This window comes from Scardinius erythrophthalmus (assembly GCF_964197995.2).
Source record: "Scardinius erythrophthalmus genome assembly, chromosome: 2".
NCBI classification, from domain to species: Eukaryota; Metazoa; Chordata; class Actinopteri; order Cypriniformes; family Leuciscidae; genus Scardinius; species Scardinius erythrophthalmus.
Window position 1 is genome coordinate 33,711,047 of NC_138222.1, and position 12,206 is coordinate 33,723,252.

At 37.6% G+C, this 12,206-nt stretch overlaps 1 protein-coding gene across 1 annotated transcript in view; it reads left to right on the plus strand.

Moving 5' to 3' along the window:
- cdh8 (cadherin 8) overlaps window positions 1-11,978 on the plus strand; it is a gene marked incomplete at both ends in the record, with an annotated part of 89,895 nt that extends 77,917 nt beyond the window's left edge. The window contains 5 exons of the mRNA XM_081358870.1: window positions 2,932-3,068; window positions 4,668-4,789; window positions 5,377-5,488; window positions 11,070-11,321; window positions 11,485-11,978. Of these exons, the coding sequence (XP_081214996.1) occupies window positions 2,932-3,068; window positions 4,668-4,789; window positions 5,377-5,488; window positions 11,070-11,321; window positions 11,485-11,978 (1,117 nt within the window). The remainder of the gene's footprint in view (window positions 1-2,931; window positions 3,069-4,667; window positions 4,790-5,376; window positions 5,489-11,069; window positions 11,322-11,484) is intronic.
- Window positions 11,979-12,206: the final 228 nt, after the last annotated feature.

The following is a 12,206-nucleotide window of genomic DNA, read 5'->3' on the forward strand; positions in this document are numbered from 1 at the left end:
TGTCCATGTCCTCCTCAAGTGTATGTCTCTCTGTTGAACAAGAAATATTTATTTTATATTGCTGTGTACTTTGTATTACATAGTTATTTTCTTTGACTGTCTGGCTTCAAAATATGAGATATAATCATTTCCGTGTGATTTAAATTACAGCACTGACATCTGTGCATAGTGATAGGAGTTTAAGACTGCATTATTAGGAAGAAAATCTGTTGCATTTGCTGTTCCCAAGGTTGGATGCTTTGTTTTTTTGTTTTTATTTGCCTTTCTGGGTTGGAATTCATTTTCCTTGCTGTCGTTCGCATTTGTGCACCCATTGGTCTGACATTCAGGCTTTTCGTATTGATAAATTTGTGTTTTTGGAAGATGAATTACTTCTATCCTGAGGCCATCGAGTAGATTGTGTTAAGCTATACATGACAAGGTCCACTTAAGCATTAAAAGATCTTTTCTAATGTGATCAAATAATTTTTGTTGTTGACTTTTTTTCTGAATTTTGAACCATAAAGTGGTAAAGCTGCGTGTCTCACCTTGTGGACCAGAAGGGTTAAACTAATTTTAAAAGGTAAAAGCCTCTTAGTAAATAGAATCCAGATGAAAAATGATGACTGACTTTATCTACCAAATAGCCCATGGCAAATTTCATAGAGACATAACTATACCTCACCTCAAATGACAAAATTTCTGCTTGAATACAGCTAATTGTGCACATCGGTGTGGATGTCACATCACTAGAAGCAATCAAGGTGAACCGAACAAGAATAAAAAATAAATAAATAAAAAAAACTTGTAATTGTGGCTTTTAAAGGGCTCTGGTAAATTTAAAATGTCCGTTTTAATCGCAGCTTGGCATGGAAACAGTCATTTAAAAAAACATTGCTCCTCGCCAGTCTGACCTCTCAGACCACCACCACCTTCCCCATCTCTCTCTCTCTCTCTCTCTCTCTCTCTCTCTCTCTCTCTCTCTCTCTCTCTCTCTCTCTCTCTCTCTCTCTCTCTCTCTCTCTCTCTCTCTCTCTCTCTCTCTCTCTCTCTCTCTCTCTCTCTCTCTCTCTCTCTCTCTCTCTCTCTCTCTCTCTCTCTCTCTCTCTCTCTCTCTCTCTGTTTATAACCTTTCTAAAATGTATCTTGCTATTGTGAAACTGGTATGCATCAAATGTTGTCAAGCTGTGTCCAAGTTCAAATTAGCCTTGTTAGAAATATTGTCTATCTGTCAAAAGAAGTGTGGTTGTAATCAGTGGGGATATTTTAACCTTCTCTGACAGAAGTCCCTCTGGCTCCAGATCTTCTTGTGGCACCTGATATCTAGCATATGCTAACACATGGTGTGACTGCTCTTGATGGTGATTGTGTTATATTGATGTACGCTTTACTTATATAGAGGAAGCAGAGTCATTTGATTTGGTTACTGCCCATTTACAGAGTGCAGCCTACTGAAAAACATTTACAGTAGAATAAATTATGCTTCTGTCAAAGTCCCCATAATTACTCTTTTACTCAAGATAATAACTTGAAAGCCCTAGAGAATATTCCATTATGCTTTTTTTTTTTGTTTTGTAAAAAGGAATAGATTTTTAGCTTTTAATATAAAAGTTTATTAGTTACTTCTTTTTTTACATCACAATGGAGAGTGTTTTTTCTTTCTCTCTTTTGCCATTTTCATTTGCGTAATGTCATAAAATGGTCACACTTCAGGTTACAGTATAATTACATTTGCAAGTAGAGCTCAAGTGGAGCAATACTAATCAACAACATGCACTTTATATGTTATAATTTTGTGGCATGACTTGTAATTAAATGCTGTTTTTGCTACCATAATTAATTAAATTAACATGTAATATATGGTTTGGCTCTTAGGGTGATAAAAGAAGGTGGTAGATTGTTTGATTTATGTTGTTCATCATGTGTGTAAAGCATATCCTGTAAAAAAAAAAAAAAAAAAAAAAATATGTAAATATATGTGTTAATGTATTAATAATGTCTTAAATGATTTTACTCAACACACATTTTTTTTAAATGAATAAATTCTAATTTATATAAATTAAGTGAAGAAATTAATTTCTTAAAGTAAAAACAAGACATTTTGATCAGACTGTAAACACTTTTTTTACATGTGAGGAGATGTCTTGCATCGAAACAAAATAATGAGATACAAACATTCCACATGCAAAATATCAAAATCCGAGCTACATAGGATAACCCTGAAGAGATTTTTCTTTTTTTCTTTACGCCCCCCAAAAAAATCCAAGGAATAATTAATTACAGATTTGATTGTTTATTTTTTATTTTTGTCTCCCACTCCATCCCCCACAGTAACTTTGCCAGTTTGATTGACACATAGCAGAACATTTCAGGGTCTGTCTCTCAGTGGTACGTGGAGCTGTCAGAGCCTGACTGAAATCCACTCAGCCTCCTGGAGACTGATCCCAGGTGGGAATCCTGTCTGGCTGCCTGCACAGCAGTAGAGCACTCCTCCTGGACTTCCACCCTCAGTCTCTGGATGTTTCCCACGGCTGAACATTTTCCTCACGTTCACTATCCAGACCAATGAATTATTTCTATTTATTTATTTTACAACCCATTCTTAATCCACTAGGGCTTTCTTGACACTTACACCTCACACACAGATTGTTTTCGAGACAATGCCCAAATAGACATCACCTTGATGATTCAAAGATTAGTCAATTGTAGGTGCTTATGCTTGAAAATAATGAAATCTCAGAATGTTGCATTTTTCTTTTTTTGTAAGCATGACATTTAAAAACATGATGCTACAAATGTTATTTTAATGTCATATGTTGTGTGCATTTTTATTGTTTTTATTTTGCCACTGACTTTAATATTCTATGAAATGCTTTTATCAAAATATATGGGTCATTTTACCTCATATACTAAGGGATGTTGTTTTGTTCTCTCTCTGTTTTCCTTCTACAGGTATTGTATTGATAGACACACAGATTTAGAGAGGCAGTTTAACATTAATGTTGAGGACGGGAAGATCACATTAGCTAAACCTCTGGATAGAGAGACGGATATGTGGCACAATATCACCGTGACAGCCACTGAAGTTCGTAAGTTCAATTTCCCTTTCTTTCTCTTATTGATTGAAACAATAAGTGTTTTGTGTTTCAGAATGCTTGTATAACAATTCCAAATAGATCATTACAGTAATGTGCAAAGAGATCATTAAAATCTGTGTAGAGGCACTTCAGACCAATAAAATTTTCACATCACAATTAACACCTTTTTCTTTTTTTATTATGTCATAAGATTTACAATAGAGAAACACACACTTGTATATAATCAACATCTCAAAAGGCACTACGATAAAAAGACCAAAACCTGGATTCTAACTTCAAATGAACCATAAGAGCCAATGCAAAATAAAGCTTGTCCTAACACCTCAGGTATTCATTTACCATCGACAGATTTTAAGGTATAAAAGTTCCCTCTCAAAAACTGAAGACACTGAAATTTTACTGAATTAAACAGCACAGCAGTCAATTCATGGACATCTAATGAGTAATTTCTACTCATGCCAGAGCTGTTTGCTGTACATAACAGATAAAAGAACATCTGTTGACTGGATAAAGAACTTATTAAACACAAGCTGTGGACCAGAAATAAACACTGCACAAGCCATCCATAAACCTCGAGATTCATTTTGATTGGCATGTACAGCTACATTATTGGGATATTGGAGCCAAAAATTTTCCCCTGGAGGAGGAAAAAAATACTGATGTTGTCATATACAATTAACTTAAGATGTCTAAGAGCTCAAAGAGTAGAATAAATGTAATTATTTAAGGGCTGTTTGAAAAATGTTTGTCTTTTTCAGTGTTTTAACACGATGACCAACAAATCTGGATTCTTTTTTGGCTGATGCCTTTGGATGGTGAAACATAATTTGAACAGAAATATCCACACAGCATGGCTATGAATACGAGTCTGCGCTATTGCATTATGTTGAAACGTTCTGTTCGAGGCGCAAATATTTGTTTCTTAAAGGGCGATCAATGAGGGAAATTAATTGACAGGTCAAATGCATTTCAAATGCTGTGTGCTGCTCTAAGTGTCACACATTACAGCGGTATGCCCTGAATTGCCATCCACTAAAGCCAAACGAATAGATAATTGCTTTAAAAGTCAGTGGTTGCAACCCTAATTAAATACAATAATTTACATGGGTCCTCAAAAGGGACTGTAAATTACTGCCGATGGATAATTCCAATGAAAAGTTAATTTAATTAAATTGCCCTGTATTGTCTACTAGACTTCATCTGCCACCGTTTTATTAATATTCATTTTTTTTTTAACCTTCATTTATAAAACATGCACCTGTACAGGGGATTTCAAAAGCACTTTGAATGTGTTGTTTTTTTTCCCCACCGTAATCCTGTTTTGCATACTTGATGATGTCTAAAGCTCAAACGGATGATGCGTCTCATCTGTCTCTTCATCAACCCGGAGGATGGGGGGGGATGGGGGAGAGATAGGGGAGAGATGGGGGGGGGGAAGAGAGAGAAAGAAATTGGTGTGAGGCAGAAAAAGAATGGTAATACAGTAACTGGGTCATTTTATTTACCTGGAATTTGCAATAGCTCCCCTTTATACTTGGCCACTGTACTTCTATTTTCATTGCTTTAATAGCTTGTCTCTTTTTGTTTTAGAAAACAACAGGCAGATTTCCAGAGCCATCGTGGCAATCAAAGTGCTGGACATAAATGACAACGCCCCCGAGTTCGCCACAGAGTACGAAGCCTTTCTCTGTGAGAATGGCAAACCTGGACAGGTAAGAGGGCATCAATCTGGCCCGCCAGCAGCATCTCCCTCTCAAAGCTCCTCCGTAACGGTCAGCTATGGTAAATTAAAGCCTATTGATTTAAGAGAGAGAAGTAAGCGACACCTGGGTGGCCCTTTTTTAGCTACTCTCTTCTTCTGCAGAAAACGAAAACAATCAGATCCATTCAGGCCCAGTCTGAGCCTGCATCGCTCTAGCCGACATGCAGTGTCTGTGACTAACAGTGTTAGTATGTACTTCCTCATCCTCTGCCCTCTAACACACTCGCCGTGAGAACATTCTCCATCCATGTGCGGAAAAGAATGACCGGAATGATGATGGCGGGGTCCTGCTTTTCAGGGAGCTGTTAATCATGAAGAAAAATAACTTGTCTTGAACGGAGTGGCAGATATATAGATGGACTTGGCACAGAAAAGTGGGCTGCCAAAGCCGCGCCCCTAAGCTTAGGGTCTCTACTTTTATGAGTGAATGAGACAGATTTTTCATCCCGTGTTGTCTGCTGTCAATGTCTGGCCCCATATGATGTCAAAAGTGGAGTAATGGATGGCCGGGCCCTCTCTGTATGTCTGTGTCCACAGGTGATTCAGACCATCAGCGCTGTGGACAAAGACAATCCTTCCCAGGGACACACTTTCCACTACCGCATGGAGGTGCTTAACAATCCCAATTTCACCATCAAAAACAATTTAGGTAAGACAATATATGACTATAATTGATGAAGTGTGCAACATCGACTTTGAACTAACTCAAACTAATGGTGTCTTCTGTACACTGTAAAATCTAATTAGTTAGACTTTTAAAAAAAGCATGCAAACCGATTGCCTAAAAAAAAGAAGTAAAGTAAAATAGGAATAGTATGTTGTACTGACAAATGCTTGGTTAGTATAGTTCACTTACATGAGAGTTATAGTAAGTAAAAAAAGAATAAAGAATAAATAAAATTTAATTGTTACCATTGTTGTGTTTTGCATGCTGAATGTTGAAGTCTGTGTGTGACTCAACATTGGTCATTTGCATGATATTGTCACAAATATAGAGGGATTGTATCAACCCAGTTACAGGTTTCACAATGTGTTTATCATTATTCGACGTGAAAAATAGACTAGTTAATGATTTCGTTAGAAGCTATAGGTCACCTATTTATTACTTCCCTTCCTTTGAAACCAAACAACTGATTTATTGTTGCAATCGCTGCATCAATAGGAAGAGAATTACATGAGTTGGTGAGTAAAAAAAAAAAAAAAAACATTTGAGGAAAATCACAATCAATGTGTTGAGAAATATGAACATAAATGATAAAATCAAATGTCACATAGGGCAAAATGTACTAACATTTTAAGAAGAACGCTATGCAAACATACTAGTTTTACATCATTTGAAAATGCTATAGCAGAGGGAAAGATGTATGGGCATTAAAGGGATATTTCACCGCTGGAAAGATGAATGTGTATTTAAATTGGGTCATTTATGTAGTAGAAATGTGAAATTATTTTGGAAGTTGGTGCCTTCTAGACTGAGAAAAGTCAGAAAATGTATTTTTGGCTCATGTGCATGAAAGACAACAACTCCCAGAATGCACCTGCTTCGCTGCCCTACTAGGCCACTCCCAAGCCACGCCTACCGGTTACAGAGGGCAGTTTAAGAAAAAAATATGCAACTAGGCTACTAGTTGACTCGAAACTGAAAAGATGCAGTTTTATCGTGAGATCCTACCCCCTATGGACGGGTTGAAAACATGCGGAATGAGCTCCTACTACTGGCTGTAGCCTCTAGCCTCTGGCCAAAAAAGCCTCAGATGACGCAAAATTATGATTTTTGCGTCATCTGAGTTTTTTTTCCAGACACACAATACAGAAATCTCTCATCTCAGGAGGACATGAGGGAGGGAAGCACGGTCATTCGAAAATACTACGAAAAATGTAATGGAGCATTAACGACACTCACCGGACATTTCATTCCCAAACTGACACGATATGTACATGAACCAACATAATCACGTTCATCTCTTTTGGATAAAATTAAACACGCCTTTAGAGCCACTCACTGTGGACTTTTCACTTTTAAGGTGTTGCGAATGTGCCAGAAGCAACGTATTGTGCGATGTTTCACAAATGTCGCCACAGGCATGTTTTTCCATTGAGCCTGTGTTAGAATTAACACTGAACCGACTTGAGCTGAATAATGACACTGTTGTCTTTGTGGAGCTGCTTTATTGCAGAATTTAAATTTGTCCCATTGTTGGTGAAGTTTGCATCATTAATTCTGTTATTTTAGTGTTTATTACTGTGAAGCTGCTTTTAAACAATTTGTATCGTATAAAGTGCTAAAGGTGACTTGACTTGACTTGAAAGAGAGCAGAGAAATAATAATGATTATGAGAGAGAGAGAGAGAGAGAGAGAGAGAGAGAGAGAGAGAGAGAGAGAGAGAGAGAGAGAGAGAGAGAGAGAGAGAGAGAGAGAGAGAGAGAGAGAGAGAGAGAGAGAGAGAGAGAGAGAGAGAGAGAGAGAGAGAGAGAGAGCGCGCGAGCATCTGCAAGCGCAAACATTGTGTGTCAAGTGCAGACCGGAGGCGTGCGTTTGAAGGGGAAATCTGGCGGAATTAGTGTACCCAAAAGTTAGCAGATGCACAATTGTCTGGACATCAGCTATTTTGTACTCCCCAGTGCATTTTGAAAGAAAGCAAATGAACAGAATCCAAGCCGAGGTTTAGCGATGCAACTCGATCTAGGGTGACTTACTCAAAGTTGAGGCTGTGCAGCAGATGGTTCTAAATTTGTTTGCTAAATACACTGATTTTTTTTTTCTTTCTTTTTTGTATAACCTATCCGACCTTCCTTTTCACACTGTGCTCCTGCTGTTCTCACTGCACAACCTAGTATTGCACTATGCTTTCGAAGACTTGAGAGAGAACTGTATTGATCTAGTTCCATTTGGCATGTGGTCTTATGGCTGACCGTTGAAGAAGCTGTTGTTTTGGCTGCTCACCAAAAAGAGGAAACGTGATATTTTTGAACCAGACAGATCAGACGTTACATCAAAAGAGTTTTGCCTTCCAAGGGACAGTCATGTTTTGAGTTAATATGATAGTAAGAAAGAGTGTCAAAAGGAAAGAAATTGTGGATCTCCCTAGTCTCTGTAAAGAGCTTTCAGTTACGTGACAGAAAAGATATATAAATGTAATTATTATTATTATTATTATTATTAATGTGATGGATCTTAATAATAATACTTTAAGTAACACTCTATGATGAGTTAGCATATAAATAAAGCATGTATAATTGTTTTTATCATTATAATAAATATTAGATTGCAATATGTTATTATTATAATTTATTATAATAAATTATAGTAAATATGTTATGTCTGTTATTAGAATGAAGAAGGAATCCACAGAGAGCATCTGTAATAAAAATGTTACAAGGGGAAAAAAAAGAAAGAAAAGAAAGATGAAAACAATGATAGGAAAAGCATTGAACAATGGACTAAGACAAAGACAGACCTTGAGAATTGTAAGATGAAGCAGACAGGCGGAATGTCATTAGTGACAATCTCAGTGATATCTTGAGAGGCAGCATGTATTATGAGTCAGCCTGAGTGAGTTCAGGTTAAAGATGGCCACTCCATCACAGAGACAGGAGAAAGCTCTGTAAGGACACCAGGCTTTGATGCACAGCCTGAGGCGTCTGGTGCACTAAGGCCGCTTTCTCATCTCTTCTGCTGCGCGCGAATGTGAGTGTGCATGTGTGTTTGATCGCGCTTGGCATCAAAACTTGTGCAGCGATTTGACAACATGTCCAAATTTGTGCTATATCCTGTTTCTTTTCATCACAGTATATGTTGTTACTTGTGATTCATAATTAAAAAGCAAAATGTTGTGTACTGTTAGAGTCCCTTAAAAGGATAGTTTATTCAAATATTAAAATGTTGTCATCATTTACTTACCCTCATGTTATTTCAAACCTGTATGCCTTTCTTTTTTATGTGGAAAACAAAAGAAGACATTTTGAAGAATGTTTCAAAAGTTTTGTCTATATAATGAAAGTCCAAAACAGCACTGACTTTCATTGTATGGGAAAAAAAAAAAAATTAGACTATTTTTTTTTCAGATATCTCTTCCTTATGTCCAAACATACATACATAAGGTTTTTAGATACTGTATACATTTACTTTTTTCTGGCTATGCTCCACATACAGTAACTTCTGAGGTAAAGTCTAAAGTCACATTCTCTTCTAGTCATACAATTATAAATCATATTTTCCCTATGTACAGGGAACTTACCATATAATTATGGGTGCATTTTTTTTCAGTAGTAGTTAATTGCATGATTATCCATCCTGAAGTCTCGTCTCAAAGATCATGTGCAATGATCTAGATATGCTCATCACGGAGGCACACATGCGGTCTCTGATGGTTCCCACCTGCACACACCAGGCAGGTTGTCTGAAGCACACCTCTGGAGCTGAGCTGAGGAGGTTTGTTTGTGATGATAACTGTAATTGCAGTGGATGGTGACACGGAGAGGCCGATATGAGCTGGGAACTACCAGCAGTTATCGTAACCTTAAAATTTGTGCTTCAGGGTATTGTGCCATGAAAAAAGAGATCGAAGACTTGAGCACAACTTAATAGCTCCCATATACTGTCAGAATATTACATTAGTCTTCATTTTGCTATAAATGTGACTAGTATGAAATGTTCGAATGCACTTGAACCTATGAAGATTTAATTTGACCATAACTGTGTAGACACGTTAAAATATAGTCAGATAATCATAGCATCGAATAAGGACTGCATATCAGTGAATATTCTTTGGAGAAATAAGATATATTAGTTCAGGACCATGTTCTTCACACATAGTGACACAAAAAAAAAAAAAAACAATGGAACTTTAATTACATTGATAAATCATCTAACAGCATTTGCAGATAATTGCTTTGTGATCTCAGGGAAACAAAAAGAAAGCCATATTTACATTTTTCATTAGCATGTTTATGAGCGGAAATTAAATTCCGACCCTGTTCAGCTATTGATATTTGTTCCAGTGAGTTCCGTGAAGTCCTTTTATTCTGTAGTTTTAAATGATGAACTTCCAGTTGTTCACCCTCATGAGAAGCAATAAATAAAAACATACATTAACATTGCCTTGGTTGCTCCCAAGACTCTATTAAATGATAAAGCTTTTTCCATAACTTGGTTATTATGGCATGGAAGCATATGGGTAGCAATATTCAATTTGAAATGTAACATGCAAAATGACAATGCAATATGTAAAATGGCAATGCATTTCTGTATTTAAATTTACATTTTCCATTACATTTGTGCAACGTTTGGTGCAAAATGAAAAATTTGCATTTGCTATTTCATACACTAGTTTTAAAATGTAAATTGAGTACATATTTTAACGCTTTATAAGTTGCAAAATTAAAATAAAAATGTATTAGAAAAAAAATAAAAAATTCAGTGTGCAAATTGAAAATGCATTTCACGTCCCCGCCCTCTCCCTCCCTGTCACTCATTGCGTGCTCGGAATGCATTTTCCATTTGCACATTGAATTTTATTTTCTAATACATTTTCATTTTAATTTTGCAACTTATGAAGCGTTAAAATATGTATTCAATTTACATTTTAAAACTAGTGTATGAAATAGCAAATGTAAATTATAGAATTGAATTTCCATTTTCATTTTGCACCAAACGTTGCACAAATGTAATGAAAAATGCAAATTTAAATACAGAAATGTATTGCCATTTTACATACAGTATTGCATTGTCATTTTGCATATTACATTTCAAATTGACTATTGCTACCCATATGCTTCCATAATTGTGTTGTATCCGTCTGAGGTATTATCTAAACCTTTCACTCAGTAGCTGATTTTCTTTTCTTTCTTGAAATAAAAACTGAAGGCTTTTACGGAGATATTGTTCAGTGTATCAACTGAAGGAGCTCCTTGAGACACTGGAGAGCGTCAACATATGCATTGAGGTATAAGGGGTTAGATAATGAAGTTACAACTTCAGAAAAGAAGCACCAGTGGAGGCTCCAGTACTTTGCTCTTTTTTTTTTTCTGCCTTCCTGATACACTTTCACTACTCCCGTAGCCTTTGCAAGAGATTGACAGCAGAGATGAAGCTATTTATATCCATCTGTTTATTTATTTCTAGAACTGACATTGTCTTGTAAATTTAATAGTGTGTCATTTCCCTACCATTTACTTGCATGGATTGTCTTTGATTTCATACATCACAGCCAAACTTTATCTCTCCCTAGATAACTCGATCAGCGTTCTTGCCAAGCACAATTCCTTTCGGCGTCAGAAACAGGAGACGTACCTCCTGCCCATCGTTGTGTCTGACGACGGAGAGCCTCCAATGAGCAGCACAAACACTTTAACTATCCGGGTGTGTGGCTGCAGCAGGGAAGGCATTGTGCAGTCGTGTAACGTCGAGGCTTTTGTTCTACCCATTGGTCTCAGCATGGGAGCTCTGATTGCTATTCTAGCTTGTATAATTCTACTTCTCGGTAGGTCATTTCAGCTGCCTCTTTTAGTCCTTACTTATTTTTGAATTTATAAATTCACTTTGTGATTTGCATGCAAAATCTGAATCTAAAAAGCACTTGGTAAAAGAATAACTGCACAAGGCAAAGGTGGAGATCACTAAGTGGATGTTCTTGTGCCTTTCAGTTATCGTGGTCTTGTTTGTGACATTGAGGAGACACAAGAACGAGCCTCTAATCATCAAAGACGACGAGGACGTGAGGGAGAACATCATCCGTTATGATGACGAGGGAGGCGGGGAGGAGGACACGGAGGCCTTTGACATCGCCACCCTGCAGAACCCAGATGGCATCAACGGCTATCTGCCCAGGAAGGACATCAAGCCTGACCTGCAGTTCATGCCCAGACAAGGTCAGCACTCGGGTCCAAACGGAGTAGACGTAGATGAATTCATCAACGTACGGCTTCACGAGGCAGACAACGACCCCACGGCTCCACCATATGACTCCATTCAAATCTACGGCTATGAGGGCAGGGGCTCCATTGCGGGCTCATTGAGTTCCCTCGAAACGGCCTCTTCGGATTCGGACCAGAACTATGACTACCTTAGAGAGTGGGGGCCGCGCTTCAGAAGACTGGGCGAGCTGTATTCCGTGGGCGAGAGCGACAAAGAGACTTGACCTCCAAGCACTATGGACCTTTTGCTTTCATCCACATAACGTGTGTATATGCTACGGGGATGTTAGACACTGCTGTTAAAAAGGGGGGGAGGGGGGGCGCGCCTTTTTAAAAAAAACTTCTTAGCGAGACCTAATAGCATTAGTCATCTACCACATCAGCGTGCATCGTAACGTCAGAACTTAACAGTGTCTGTAGTAGGAGGTCAATGATTCTTGTGGAGTGTGAGT